Source organism: Centrocercus urophasianus, unplaced genomic scaffold (assembly GCF_019232065.1).
Source record: "Centrocercus urophasianus isolate 14NV4802_14NV808 unplaced genomic scaffold, USGS_Curo_1.0 seq_25, whole genome shotgun sequence".
Classification (NCBI taxonomy): Eukaryota; Metazoa; Chordata; class Aves; order Galliformes; family Phasianidae; genus Centrocercus; species Centrocercus urophasianus.
Genome location: NW_024884811.1, coordinates 15,618,868 through 15,634,955, shown reverse-complemented (window position 1 = coordinate 15,634,955; position 16,088 = coordinate 15,618,868). Strand labels below are relative to the sequence as shown.

Genomic DNA, 16,088 nt, shown 5'->3' with positions numbered 1-16,088 from the left:
AATTGTTGCATTGAGGTATAGAATGCTTTGTATGTGTGCCTTTTTTTTATATATATTTTTTTAATTTTTTGAATGTGTGGTTTTGGTTTTATTTTTAATTTTTATGTAAATTAAAATGAACAAATGGGAAAAGTTTCCTGTGTGTAAAAGAAGGAAATGGCTTTAACAGAAAGGGTCCTAATACTGTTGGGGGACTTGCTCCTTCTTTTCAGGAAACTGTTTTTATGAATTTTTACTCTTTTTAATTGCAAGGTGGTAATGAATGGTCAACATTTCCTTCTATACATTCATGTGGTGTAGATCACAGATGCTGCAGATTACCTGCAGAATTTGTCCTCATGACTTTGTCTGGTTTTTGGTGATGTAATTATTTTTGTTTGACTGTGTTAATTCCCCTTCCCTCCCATGCCAAGAAGGGTGGTTATAGATGTAAAGCACAATTAAGTCTTATGTTCGTTTACCCTGGTAAAAAAAAAACAACTTATATATACACCTTCACTCTAAGGACCCTGTCCTTGAATCCACAGATATTTTGTAGAGCAGATGGTTCCTCCATCTTTACTGGTGTTTCTTGTCACGTACAGTGGTGTTATTGTAGCTAGTAACACTTGGGCTGCACAAGGCATCAGAGCAAAGGATGGTGGTTGCAGTCACAGAGGAAGAAGCTGATCGCTTTAATACTTTTGCTGAAATAGTTCTATGTCCAGGAAGAACCTCAGTACACTCCATGTCCCTACAGCTGTTTTTGTAGTAGTTATTTAGTGATTTGAGCAGCTATTGCTGGAATTGTTTTAGGAAGATACTGTTACACTGATTTGGAAATCTTTAGTCTTTCACTTGGTTTATCAACATTCCTCACATTCCACCAGTTGATCATTTTATGAATCAAACACAGCTTTCACTAGAACACTGATTTTCATCTGATTCTTTGCTTCTGGGATTTCCACATATGTATTTTCAAATTTAATTTCCCCTACTCGCTTTTTTTCCCTTCTATAGGTGAAATTATAATTAATTATAATTATTATAAAATTATTATAAAATTATAATTAATTATAATTATTATATAGAATTAATTACAGATTAATTACTGTTCACTTTTGATGCTGACTTTCCAAAGACAAATTTAGTGCTAAGAACCTTCACTCGTTTCTTAATATGAAGCACTGATTGGGAAATAATTTAGATCAGGAAACTTGGAGCAGACTTCGTGTAGTTGTATTGAACTGTAGCTCTGGTTTGAAAGCCAAAAGTCTGCCCTCTTGTGGGTATGCATTGTTATTTATTCTGACTCTGTCTTGTGCAAGTGAGAATTAGAGGGTGTTAATTCATGATCCTTTTGGCTCGCTTCATTTCTGAAGTGATATTTTTTTCCTTAGGCACTACTTTACAGACTGATAGCTGGAAGAGATTCATATAAACATAATGAGAAAAGCAATTTGTTGCCAAATATGGAAGTTTAAACGATTTATGGTTTACTGTATATTTGATGATTTTGTGAGGGTAAGAAAAACTTCACTGCTCATTTAAATTAAAGATAGCTGATACATGAGTTGTGCTGATTTACTTTGAGGTGCAGTTGCAGACATCAGCTTTAATCATGGTACTGTGGTTATACCAATACTGTTCAGCTCCATAAGAAATGAAAACTGCTTTTTAGTTTGAGTGAGAATATTTAAAAGATTTGATAATTGCACGAATTGGAATGTGATGTATTTAAAATATTTTTTTTTAGTTGAATGATTTAAAAAAATAGAGAAGTAATACCATAGTCCTTCTTGCAATTTAATTTCAATCTTTTCAGGAGCATATTAGGTCAGTCATATATAAGTATTTTGTTGTTGTTATTTTGATTTTTAAATCTAGAGATTTAAAAGTTAAAGAAAAGTTAGTTTAAAAGTTAAAGCAAACTCTGTAGTATGAGGAATGAAATGTTTAAACATATTAGCATGTATGTTTAATTTCTGAATCCTGAGTTTGGTTACAAAGCTGACGGTACATACTGACTTACTGAACATGTGTGTTACTGTGTACAAGCTCATGCATGAACAAAGTTACGCAATGGAAAAAATGCTTATTTTTGTTAAGGGAGATCAGAACTATTTCAACAAAGAGGAGCATTTAATAAATGCAGAATTTCAACTTTATGTGTGGTAATCAGTAGTCAGAGTCCTGCAATTTTATTTGAAAGTCAGATGGTGCAGTGTTTGGGAAGAGGAAAAAAAATAAGAATGAAAACAGAACAAACTCAGCTCGTTTCTTTCCTCTCTCCCTCCCTCCGTCCCTTTTTTCTCCTGCTCCCACCCCTCCACCCCCCTTCAGTGCAGCACAGTCAGTACTGAAGGCAGTCAGTATTTTCTATTTATGAACTATTCTATCAACCAGGTATTAACTTTATCATCCCTTTTAAGAACAAATAAGCAATCAGCTTTAAAAAATTATCTTTCTGTTAGAAATTTTCTTTGGAATGTTTATTTTACAGTAAAGGAAGATATATATATAACTGACAAAAAATGAAGGTAAAAACCAACGTATTAAAGTAGTACTTAAAAAGGGTAGTTAAAAAACATTATTAGCAGGATAAACTTTTTCTTTTAATATCACTTTCAATGCTTGTCGTGACTGCACTTTTTGCTATGTCTTATGATGATGTCTTTTCCTATATTATTCTTAACATATGTCGTCCTTTCACTGTTTTTCCTCACTAAGGGGGTCTTTGTATCACTTCCATTGTGTTCTGCAGTTTTTTTCTCCCTGGAATAAGTTTTACATATTCTCTGTTTTCAAGAGAGAGCAAGAATAATTAAGTGTATTCTGAACATGCAAGATGTGCTTTGCGTATATGTAAATCGGGTGTGCACTTCTCTGTTTGAACTGCTACACTCTTATTCATTGTTTAGAAGCTAAATAATGCAGCAGTTCATTAATTTCCGTAACTCAGACAATATACTTTCATTTTTTTTCAATCTGGAGGTAGGAATTCTGTCGCTTCAATAGTAGCTACTCTACAAAGATGATAATGTAAAGTACTATCTAAAAATTAATACGTTTTGATTCTCCTTGACTAATAGTGAGTTGCTACAATTTATTGCTTTTTACTTCTTGTTGTTCAGGAATGGAAGAAAAAGCAACAATACAACCATGTCCATCTGTCAAACCATTAATCCTTGCATGTTCTGGTGGTTTGAAGGCAAGAGCCTGTTCTTGAGTTGTCAGTTTTTCTACCCTAACTGATTGATATTTTAAATTCCCTAAATGAGTGATTTTACTAACATTCCTCATTTCTTTTTTTTCCACAAATTGCAATTATAATTTAATGGACCCGAGTCTCCAGTTCTGGAATTGATTTTTAGTTTTTTGGTTTTTTTTTTTTTTTCCATTTCAAAAAAAAAAAAAAAAAAAAAGTAAGATTCAATTTTGCACTTAACATAACAAATGCAATATTTGGACTCAGATATTCCCATGTAGTTTCTTCACGTTATGTTTGTAGTATAAATTAGCATCATCACTTAACTCCATCAGTCAATTTTTTTGTCTTTTTTCCTACTCTGCTCTGTTTACTCACATCATCATACTTACAAAAACATAGCACTCTAAGTGTCTTCTTGAGTCACCGTGCTTAGTTGCTTGCTGATGCAGGCAACCACATCCTGTCCCTTCTCTAACATCTGCTTGATCCATCTTAAATTAAAGATGTTGATTAAGTCTATTACTTCTCCAAGGAGAAGGCTGTTTCAGAAAGTGGCTGCTTTGCTGGTGGGCAGCTCTGATAACCTACCTTGCTTGCTAGTATTCATGCCTCTGTTTATTATTATATCAACATTGTTTTTTAGCATTCTTCCTTTTCAACCTTATTTATCTGCTAGAAAGAAACCACATTCCCTCTTAACCTTTGTTTTGTTGGCTAAACAAACTAACTCCTTCAGCTCTCTTAGAATGGAAGTTTCCTCCTCCACTGACCATCCTAAGCTTGCTACTTTACCAGTTCTCATTTTAAATTGCGTAGCTATGGAGAAAGTTTCTAATTTAATGGTCTGGATGAATTCTTCCCATTCATCTAATTCAATTATTGTGGCAGTAATGCCAGGAAAGAACACTTACTGATAGTGGCTGCCTCTGATGTTTACACCTTATACAGGCAATCAGGAGGTGAAAGTGATAGCATTTTTTTTTTCTTGCTTCAGTGTTGCTCACTGGATTTCCAGCAATATTGACATGGCTAAATACTATAAGTATTAGTAGTACTTGTGGGTTTGCTGTTGCAGACTCATCATGGTACAAGTAAGGTTGTAGTTTTGTTCTTTAAAGAAAATTTTATTATGGAACTAAGAAACCACTGAAATTCTGCATATGTTGGTGTTAGTTTCAGGTGTTTGAAGTACGTATTTGAAACTATACTGGGTGAACAAAGGCTGTTTTGTTCACAAAGGCTGTTTTTCTTTCTAGTTAAAGCAAACCAGAATAACCTAAAAATTCAAACTATCCAGTATATCCATCTGCAACCATTTCTTTAGCTTGATTTCACACCTCAAATAAACTATATTGTTAATAAACAGATATAACTTGTTGGTAATAATAAGATTGTGGCAAGTGCTGCAAATGAAATAAGCCTCTTTAACCTCATTGTTGGCTTTTTTTTTGTTTGTTTGTTTTTAAATAATTCAGTTATGTGTAGGTAGAGAAACTGAAAAGTTAACTTCCATGATTCATGACAACTTCATATCGTGTTTTCATCTCTTGCTTGGAATCTCCGTGTATTTGTTAGTAAGACTGTCCTATATATTGCTGTTGGTATGACATAAAAACAGTAAGAGCATCAACAGTAAACAAAGTCTACTTATGGAGGTCTTTCTATTTAAGAAACTGTCAACACAGGTGACTGTCCATAGTAGATAGACATATATTTATATCAAGTTGCTTTTCCCTAATTTATTTTGTTTGTCTTTAAACACCACCATGCTCAATTTTTCTCATTTCATTAGTGTAATAATAGTAGATCATGGTGTGTTGTCTTTGTAAATTTTGTTATGCAACTGCAGCTGAAATGATTTTGACTTTTTTTTTAAAGCAGACTTCAGTATAGTTGGAATCTTTACATAGTGAGATCTCAGTTAACAAATACTTACAAATTTGTGCAATGCAAACTGTACCATTTTACACTAAATAACCAAACTTCTTTAGTAGGATTAAGCCTTTCTTTTTTGAAAGATATACAGTTGCTAGCAATAGTTCTGCCACAGAGATTTTCAGAATAATTTTGAGGTAGATACTTCTTTGAAAATACTCTTAAGATTTTGAATTTTTCACAGTTTTTTTTCATTTTTATGTCTGTATATTATTGATTTTACTTTTGGCAGCCACCCAGTCTATGAAAAATAGTTTCTTTTCCAAAATTGAGAAGTGAATGTAGCAGCTCATCCCTTAAGCTGGTTATGGATTATGTGCTCACCACCGTAGTAAAATGAAATGGAAATTTTGCTACCAATTTTCTTTCAAAATAAGATGTAAAATTCATTACTTCTTTTAATATTTTGTACTTCTAATAGTCAGATATTGAGTATTGGTACTGTATAAGCCGATAAAATGTTTTGCTTGCCTTATTTTGCAGTGTTTTTGCTAAAGGGCTTTGCTTTTGACACCAGATTTTTGGCTGCTTTATGCCATTTAGTGTTTACATTAACATTGTTCTACCTACTCTTGACAAATTTTATTTAGTATGTAACTGAGGTTATGGCCTGCACTTCATTTATATTGCTGAAAGTAAACCTAACGTTGTAATTTGTTGTTTTTTTTCTTTTTCGTTATTTTCAGTGCTTGGGAGATGGGAAGTAATGATAGCTGGCACCTGAACTAAGATATCTGTGTAGGCACTACCATCCCAGAACTTCAGGATGAATGGGGATATGCCTCATGTTCCCATCACTACTCTTGCAGGGATTGCTAGTCTTACCGACCGTAAGTACTCTTTGTTTTTTTTTGGTCTTTAATATATTGCTGTTTACCTTTTTGGTGAATATTTGTATTTTCAAACTATAGAAATATGAAACGCTACTTACTAAAAAAAAATAAAAAATCTGATTTAAATTAGGTTTGGCATTTAAAAGATTACTTTTGTTTTGTTGCAACTTAAATTTTTAACTTAACTTGTAAATAGAGTATTTTCAAATAAAATAACGCTAATTCTAACATTTAATAAAATGTAAGTTAAAAACAAAACAATGCAATCTGAAGTAAACCTGGCACTTAAATAATTCAGAATTAAATTAATGCGTCATAAACATATATGGGTAACATAAAAATAAAGAAGAAAGTAAGATGTTTTTAAATCATACATTCATCGAAAAAGAGATGTGAAATACGCTGTGCATGTGAATATTCCTTCAATTATGTTAGAGTTGCTCTAAAATTTAGATGCTAATGAAAATAAGCAGCTTGACCTATGAGGCCTCTTTCTTGATTGTATACCATGTAAAGGAAATGGATTATTATGATACTGTTGAAATTTGGAAAAACTTTCTAAGAGCAACTAAAGTTTACCCCAAAATTGAATTTAATTTCCTAGCTTAAAAGCAAACAAACAATGGATAACACAAACCAAAACTGATATATTTGAGAAAAAAAAATCTTGAAATATTTTTTGTGTTTTTCTGTTCTAAAATATCAAATTGAAAGATGCTACTTATATGAATCTATGTGTATGTGTATTTGTTTATGCAAGCTAAATAGTGGACCATCAGGTTGCAAATCATGAGTTTCCAAAGTATGGAAAATTTTCTAGAGTTAAGTCTTTACACACAAGATTCTAAGAAAAGTCAATATATGTAACTGGTAGAAATCACTGCTCAAACTTCTTCACACAAGGGGTTTTGAAACACTGAACTAGTTTAGATGGTATTAGACCCTGTGCTTAGGTTTTCATGTAAAGTTTAGAGACTTGGGAGAAGGTAAAAAACAATAACTTGTGACTACTCTCCCCCAACCCTTTTTTTTTCCCTCTTGTGGAAAGAAGCAGCTGGAATCACATACAGTGATTATATATGTTATATTGGAAAAATAAAATAACATAAACAACTGGCATCTCCCCCCCTTTTTTTTTTTTCTTCAGAATTTCCAAGTATAAAATAGAGGACCTGAAAGAATGTATTTGATTTACGTTGTTCTTTTTTGAAGCTATTTCTAATTGATCAGTTGAAACCTTCATCCTGGAGTTTTAATAAGTTTGAGTAGTCAGGTTCAGCTTGTTTTCTTGGACCCATTTGAGAATTTTTTGTTCTTTTTGGCTTACTCTTCTTGTACCAATCACCTGGTCGTGGCCTGTGGTTTGATCTACTTCTTTCTTTGACTTATAGATGTAAGAACGCCCCTGTAAATGTTCTATGCTTATTTGTAATCCAATTGAAACATTGATGTTTTACATGAAGTTCAATAAAATTCAATAAGTTCAATCCTTTTTCCCATGCTTGTGAATAGATATTTTCAGTGGATTACCATAGTCATACCAACCAACATCACTTGCCTTCTCTTGAGAAGATAACTTATATAGAAATTAATACAACAGAAGAATAAACTGAGAATGTAATAATGGCTCTATATTTTAAATGTATTTGTCAGGATTGTTTGTTTTCTTAATTATATGAGGTAGTAATATTTGTGTGACTGTGTTCTGTGGAATGTTTCTGAACTTCTTTCACTCCTCTGATAACAGTTTTGAACCAGCTGCCTCTTCCATCACCTTTACCTGCCACAACAACAAAGAGCCTGCTTTTCAATGGACGAATAGCTGAAGAAGTGAACTGCCTTCTGGCTTGCAGGGATGAAAATCTGGTTTCACAGCTCATCCACAGTCTCAATCAGGTGTCAACAGATCACATGTATGTATTTTGTACTTCAGTTTTATGCCATCACTGTCCTTGTTCCTTGAGATTAAAATGAACTAAGGTTGAGAAGGATGTGAGAATCTGAGCAATGGAATTGGGAAGTTTTTTATTAGGTTTGTTTAGCAGATTACTACTGTGTAAGACTCAACTGTTTCATGTAACTCTGAAATATAACTTCATTCTTTTTTGTTGGTTTTCTTTTTGATCTTCATAATGCTGATTGTGAGTTCAAATTTGATGGTTTTGACTGTTCTTGACTTATTTATGTTCCAGTTAGCTGAATAATGTAAAATATATAAATTATATACCTGACATTACCCAAAGAAGAGTTTTGGTGATGACCATGTAAGATCCATGTGAATTCTGATTTAGTTATGAAAACTTTGACATTAAAAGAATCAGCAAATGTCTGCTTTTTGTTTATGAGTATTTTGACTCTTTTTGCAATATGTCCTTTGAATTGCTTTCTGTTGACAGCATTGTTTTTTTCCTACATATTCCAAGTTATCTTGATCAAATGGAAGTAGCTATTAAAAGTCTTCAAAACAAAGAATAAAATCACAGATGTATTTACAGAAAATGTATTACGTTTTCAATAGTTCAGAGGGGATTGATATGTCATTTTCCCTTTTTAAAATAAAATATATAACCTGAATGTTATGCTTTCACGCATACCTTATTTTCACTCTTAGACTCCTTTCTTGATGTTACCCAAAGAGTTCTTCATCAGTGGAGAAGATCAAGATATGAAAGTCCTAAGGCCTAAGATACTTTCATAAGTGTTTGAAACTGGCAACCATGGATATATGTGTATTAATTTTGAAGAGCCTACAGCTAGTGTTTCTTCTGATGTTTAACAAAGAGATAAAAAAATAATAATAGTAATTAAGACAGGGAGGGACAGTGCTCTGCAGACTTGGTTTCTTCGTTCTTTATTTTAGCAATACATTTTTTTCTTTCATTTTAGCATATTTTTTTAAAATCCGACAATCATTTCTTAAAATTTGAAAATGCGTTTCATTCTTAATTTGCTTTCTTCCACAATCACAGAGAATTGAAAGATAACCTTGGCAGTGATGATCCAGAGGGTGATACACCAGTTTTGCTGCAAGCTATCCTGGCAAGGAATCCTAATGTTTTCAGGGAGAAAAGCATGCAAAACAGATATGGGGTACAAAGTGGTAAGAATTTTCTATTATTTACTGATTGTATTTGTGTTCTATATATTTAAGGGCCTAATACTAGCAACAAACACATATGGACTACATCTGTGGTATCTATGCCTTACTATGTGTTTGATAATAATAGTGAGTTATGTATCTTGACATCTTCTAAAAGAGACTGTATTAATGTAAGCAGTGAAATAACTATTGGGAATTTTGGAAAATAATGTTTTATTTCCCTGCTGAAAGCTAAGCTGTGGGATACTAGATTGGATTTGATTTTAAAATAATTTATTTGAATTTCTTTCTGGCTAAGTTTGTATATTTATCTTAGTAAATAACTGAAGTTGGAAAAATACACCTTGATTTTACTGAAGATCTGTACACTTACAGTTAGTCTTTAATACCAATGGTTCTTCAGTAGTTCAGGTTTAAAGAATAAGGGTAAGTGAACCATATGTAAAAGCTTTTCTCTGCTACTGTTCTTCTCAGCATTTTCTGTTGCCATACAGGTTTTACTGTCTTTTAAGCTGACTCTTCTGAAGTTTGTATTGGTAAATAGCAAAGACTGGAGGAGACACCAAGCAAAGGAGACAGGTTCTAGATTTAGATCTGAAGACTTTTTCTCTTGCACTTGAAGTCTGTTCCTTAAGTAGCGAACTATATATTGATTAGGAGAATTTCCATTTTTTGCAGTATGCAAATATTGCTAGCGTTTTAGATATACTGATGGAAGTGTCGTAAGAGTCTACAGAAGATGGAAAGTGTGAGGTATTTTGGAAAGGAAAAAATGTTAAATGATTAAGTTCATTCACCTAGATGAATAAAAAGCCACATAAGATTTGGAAAGGACTTGTGTAGGACAGAACACTAGAGAATGGAGAAATTTTATAGAATGAAAAATAGGCCTGATTCTAAATATTTAAAACTTCACTGGTCCTGAAATTTAAGGTCCGATAGCAATTACTGTATGCTGTGTTCAGTGGTAAATGTGGTAGAATGATTCTTCCAGCTGTGTGAATTGTTGCAATTGTCCTACCCATTTACAGACTGGTTCCACAAAGAGACTCTGCCTCAGTGTTTTGCACCAGTTTTGTAGGGTAAAATAATTTTTTTCCAGTGGAAAAGTAAGATAATAGTTTTGGAATTCTTTCTTCCACAAGAAGATTTTGAAAGAAAGAAAACAAACTCAGATGCTTTCCTTCTAAATTTTGCTAATGGTGTTGTTCAGAAGGAAGGTATTGATACAGAATTAAAAATAATGTAAAATGAAATACAAAAGAACAGGTGATGCTATTTAATAATGTTAACACAATGTTTCAAAGAACCAGAAGAGACCAGAACTGAAAAATTCTAGATCATTCCATTGTATTACATACTTTGAATTCATTTATCATTTGAAGCATTGAAGTCTAAGTGTGAAACTGGAAAACTAGAAAGAAGGAAGAAAGTGAAGCATACCTGTAAAAAAGCTATTTTGAGATGAAGATTATCTTGGGAGGAATGTTTGAAAAAGATGGACAAAGCGTTACATCAGTTTCAATGGGAAGGGGTACTCTCTTATCTTGAAATATATGGGTCTTTAAGATAAGTTCAGGAAAATTTTGGTAGTCTTACTAAGTGTTAATATATCCCATTCAGATATCCAAGGTGAAAGTGCTTGATATAGTTTTATTGGGTCAGGAAAGATTTGCTTTTCTTCTGTTTTGTGTGGAGGTTTTGTAATCTCTATTCAAAGTTTGTAGAACAGTTTGGTAGAGATTTTGTGGAATGCTTTTTTTTTCAGCTAGAAGACCTTATTTTTTTTTCGTAGAATGATAGAATCACCAAGGTTGGAAAAGACCTAAAAGCTCATCCAGTCCAACCGTTCACCTATTCCCAATAGCTCCCACTAAACCATGTCCCTCAACACAACATCCAGCCTTTCCTTGAACACCCCCAGGCTCGGTGACTCCACCAGCTCCCTGGGCAGTCCATTCCAGTGCCTGACCACCCTTTCTGAAAAGTAATACTTCCTCATGCCCAGCCTGAATCTCCCGTGCCGTAGCTTGAAACCATTCCCTCTGGTCCTATCACTAATGACACGAGAGAAGAGGCCGACCCCCAGCTCACTACAACCTCCCTTCAGGAAGTTATAGAGAGCAATGAGGTCTCCCCTGAGCCTCCTCTTCTCCAGGCTGAACATTCCCAGCTCCTTCAGCCTCTCCTCATATGGCCTGTGTTCCAGACCCCTCGCCAGCTTTGTTGCCCTCCTTTGAACACGTTCCAGGGCCTCAATATCTTTCTTGCAGTGAGGGGCCCAAAACTGGACACAGTACTCGAGGTGCGGCCTCACCAGTGCTGAATATAGGGGAACAATCACCTCTCTGCTCCTGCTTGCAATGCTGTTCCTGATGCAAGCCAGGATGCCATTGGCCTTCTTGGCCACCTGGGCACACTGTCGGCTCATGTTCATCAGAGCATCAATCAATGCCCCCAGGTCCATTTCCTCTACACAGTCCTCCAGCCATACCGCCCCAAGCCTGTAGCGTCGCCTGGGGTTGTTGTGGCCGAAGTGCAGGACCCGGCATTTGGCCTTGTTGAAACTCATCCCATTGGCTTCAGCCCAGCTCTCCAGCCTGTCCAGATCCCTCTGTAGGGCCTCGCTACCCCCAGGCAGATCCACACTTCCAGCCAATTTGGTGTCATCTGCGAATTTACTGAGGGTGCACTCGATGCCCTCATCGAGGTCATCAATAAAGATATTGAAGAGGACAGGCCCCAGCACCGACCCCTGGGGAACACCACTCACGACTGGTTGCCAGCTGGATTTGACTCCATTCACCACCACTCTCTGTGCCCAGCCCTCCAGCCAGCTCCTCACCCAGCCAAGAGTGTATCCATCCAAGCCTCTGGCTGCCAGCTTCTGCAGGAGAATGCTGTGGGAGACAGTGTCAAAGGCTTTGCTGAAGTCTAGGTAGACCACATCAACAGCCTTTCCCTCATCCACCAGATGGGTCACTAGATCATAGAAGGAGATCAGGTTGGTCAAGCAGGACCTGCCCTTCACGAACCCAGGCTGGCTAGGCCTGATCCCCCACTCATCCCGCACATGCCATGTGATCTCCCTCAAGACAATCTGCTCCATAACCTTCCCTGGCACCGAGGTCAGGCTAACAGGCCTGTAGTTCCCCGGATCCTCCTTACGACCTTTCTTGAAAATGGGAGTCATGTTGGCAAGCCTCCAGTCTTCTGGGACCTCACCAGTCAACAAGGAGCGCTGACAGATGATGGAAAGGGGCTCGGCTCTCACCTCCGCCAGTTCCCTCAGCACTCTTGGGTGGATCTCATCTGGCCCCATCGACTTGTGACAGTCCAGTTGGAGCAGTAGGTCTCTGACTGTTTCTTCCAGAATCACAGGGGGGTTAGTGTGCTCCCCAGCCGAGATTACCAGGTCAGAGAGAGGAGTGTCCTGAGGATAACTGGTCTGACTTTTAAAGACAGACGTAAAGAAGGCATTCAGAACCTCCGCCTTTTCCTTATCCTCAGTGGTCACATTCCCAGCCTCATCCAGCAAAGAGTGGATATTCTCCTTTGTCCTCCTCTTACTGTTAATGTATTTATAAAAGAGTTTCTTATTCCTTTTCACGCCAGTGGCTAGGTTAAATTCAAGCTGGGCTTTTGCCTTTCTGATTTCACCTCTACACATCCTAACGACTTCCTTGTATTCATTCTGAGTGGCCTGTCCCTCTTTCCACAGGCGGTAGATTCTCTTTTTCTCCCAGAGCCTCAAGAATAGCTCCCTATTCATCCACGCCGGTCTTCTTCCCCGCCGGCTCATTTTGCAGCTCAGGGGGACTGCCTGCTCCTGCGCCCTTAAGACTTCCTTCTTGAAGAGCAATCAGCTCTCTTGGACCCCTTTACTCGCTAAGACTGAATGCCAAGGGACTCCCCCTATTAGTCCCTTGAACAATTCAAAGTTCGCCCTCCTGAAGTCCAAGGTAGCAATTTTACTCTTCCCCCTCCAGTCTCCACCATGAATCACGAAATCTATCATTTCATGGTCACTCTGTCCAAGACAGCCTCCAACCTCCAATATTTTCTAATATTTCAAGCTCATCTATTGTAATTTTTTCACTGTCTTCTTTTTAAATACTGTCTTTCTACCTTCTGTTGAATCCAGTGTGCAGAAAAATCAGTGCTAGGTGCTGCGACCCAGCATTTGTGGTGTATGCAATTGAGAAAAAGTGAACAAAGGGGGACACCCCGACATCTGGATTACCTTCAGTCTTAGGGTGGCCTCAGCTCTTTGTTCACTTCAGTCAGATTCATCATTAGCATAGACAAAGTGAACTCAAGTTAATTTGTTCCCACCTTCTTTTCTTATGTGGGAACAGAAAAACCATGTGGCTAAAACATGGAGTAAAATTATTGGTTCAGTACAATTTTTCAAAGAAAGCAAAGGCTCCAGAAAGCTAGACAGGTTTTAAGTTTCCGTAAATACAAGCTAAAGCACAAGCAATTTTTTGCTGTTTTTCTTTTTTTCCCTCCAAAATTCATTTTCATCTGTAGTTCAACAAGTCTTGAGCTAGAAATGATATTCGTTGTGATTAACAAATATGATGTGGCAACTGAGAGAGAAGCCTGAAGACAGGAGGAAAGCAAATGTCACTTCTATCTTCAAAAAAAGCAGGAAGGATGATCCAGGAAACTATAGCCTCACCAAGGTCTATAGAAAGATGATGGGAACAGGCACCTGAAGGAGAAGAAAATTATCAGGCGTACTCAGCATGGATTCACCAAAAGGAAGACACACTTCATCAACCTGATAAAAATCTATACGGAATTGACCAGCATGGTGGATAAGGGTGGAGTACAGGATATTATCTTCCTGAACTTCAGTAAGGCTTTTGGCACACTGCCCCCATCAGATTCTCACAGAAAAGCTGATGAACTATGGGCTGGATGAACAAACAGTAAAGTGGATTGAGATCTGGGCCCATAGTGTAATCGTCAATGGTGAAAAGTCAGTTTAGAGATCTGTTAGGAGTGGAGTACCCCAATGGTTAAAAGTGGTTGTAGTCCTGACTAACATCTTCGTTAACAGTGTGGACGATGGGGTAAAGTGCACTCTCAGCATATTCACAGATGACATGAGACTCATTGGAGTGGCTGACTCATCAGAGGGCCCTGCTGCCATCTGGAGAGACCTGGACAGGCTGGAGAGGTGGGCTGACAAGTGTCATGGAATTCAACAGGGAGAAATGCAACATCCTGCAGCTGAGAAGAAACAACCGCAGGCGCCAGTGCATGCTGTGGAAATCCAAATCGAAGGCAGCTCTACAGAAAGGGACCTAGCAATCCTGGTGGACACTGAGTTGAACAGGAGTCAGCAATGTGTTCTTGCTCCTAAGGAAGGCTCGTGGTACTCTTAGCTGCAATAGGCAAAATATCTTAGTTGAGAGATCACTCACTCAGCAGAGTGATCCTTCTTCTCTGCTCAGTACAGTGAGACCACATTTGGAGTCCTCTGTTGAATCTTGGAACCCTAGTGCAAAAGAAACATGGACACACTGGAAAGTGTCCAACAGAAGGCTACTAAGATGATTAAGGGAACTACAGCATCTCTCCCATGAGAAGAGGCTTGGAGAGCTGAACTGTTCAGTCCAGAGTAGAGCAAGCCCAGGGGATCTCATCAGTGTTGAATAAAGACTTGAAAGGAACGTTCAAAGAAGACAGAACCAGGCTCCTTTCAGTGTGTCTTGTGTCAGGATAAGAGGCAGAAGGCACAAACTGGAACAGAATTTCCTTCTAAGTATCACAAAGCACTGTGTGAGTGACTGAACTCTAGCCCAGAGAGGTTGAGGGAGCTTCCCTGGGGATCTTCAAGGCTGCCTGGACCTGGTCCTAGGTATGGCACCCTTCTCTGGGTGTCCCTGCTTGAGCAGGGCTTGGGACTTGGGCTAGAAAGTCCCTTTCCACCTCAACCATTCTGTTATTTTAAGAATACAAGAATGAGATAGTATGTAGTATGTGGATACCTTTTTTTTTTTTTTTTCCTTATCCTCTTTTCCCTCTCAGTTCTTTGTGCATTTTGGCAGATATTTGGAAGCTGAATTAGTGTTTTGCTAAAGGCTGGTATCCTTAGCACAGCTTAAGCTTCTAAAGGTCTTAAAATTCATAATATAACTTGTTCATTTTTGAGGGCTTAAAATATTTATGTCTTTCAAAAAGTTTGTGTTGATTAGATTTTTTTTCCGTTTATACAATAAAGCAAGCAGAGGTGCATGTAGGAAAACATTGCAGAGGAATGTTATCAACTGAGTGTCCGTCTTACTGAAAAATCACCAATAGGTCAGCATTCACAGATTAAACATGCATGATGCTATAAAACAGTTTAGTCATAGTTAACAAGCATTTTATGTGAGCCACTTCTTTGTGTAGTATATTCTTTGACAGTTACTTGAAGTGCAAAAATTGAAATTATTTTTATTACTTTTCTCTAAGCAAAAAAAGTAGTCAAAATCAGAAGCGTATGTTAAAGAAACTTCTTATAAGAATGTTATTATTGGGATGATAGTTTCTCAGTACTACATGCTACCAAATCCACAGAATCATAGAGTTTGGAAGAGACCTCAGGAGATCATCTCATCCACCCTCTGCTAAAGCAGGTTCCCTAGAGCAGGTTGCACATGAAAGCATCCAAGCAGGTTTTTTTAATATCTCCAGAGAAGACTCCACAACCTCTCTGGTCAGCCTTTTCCAGTGGTCTGTCACTCTTAAAATAAAGATTTTTCTCGTGTTCAGATGGAAAACTTCATGTGTTCCAGGTTGTATCCCTTGTCCTGTCATTGGACATCACCAAAAAGAACCTGGCCCCATGCACTTAACATCCACCCCTTAGTTATTTATAAGCATTGATAAAATCCCTTCTCAGTTTTTTCCAGACTTAAATGTCAAAATTAAAGTTGCACTTAAAAAATTCTTAGATGTTTAAGATCTGGAAATACATAATGGAGCCATAAATCTGCTGTGATACGACAACATTGTCAAAATGTTTTAGAGTTGA

The 16,088-nt window shown here is 36.9% G+C and overlaps 1 protein-coding gene across 1 annotated transcript in view; it reads left to right on the top strand.

The window, feature by feature from the left end:
- The first annotated feature begins 5,811 nt into the window (after positions 1 to 5,811).
- The window catches only part of NIPBL (NIPBL cohesin loading factor), a 94,745-nt gene continuing 84,468 nt past the window's right edge, over positions 5,812 to 16,088 (top strand). The window contains exons 1-3 of the mRNA XM_042826004.1: positions 5,812 to 5,955; positions 7,706 to 7,871; positions 8,928 to 9,058. Coding sequence (XP_042681938.1) covers positions 5,892 to 5,955; positions 7,706 to 7,871; positions 8,928 to 9,058 — 361 coding nt within the window. The 5' untranslated portion in view covers positions 5,812 to 5,891. The remainder of the gene's footprint in view (positions 5,956 to 7,705; positions 7,872 to 8,927; positions 9,059 to 16,088) is intronic.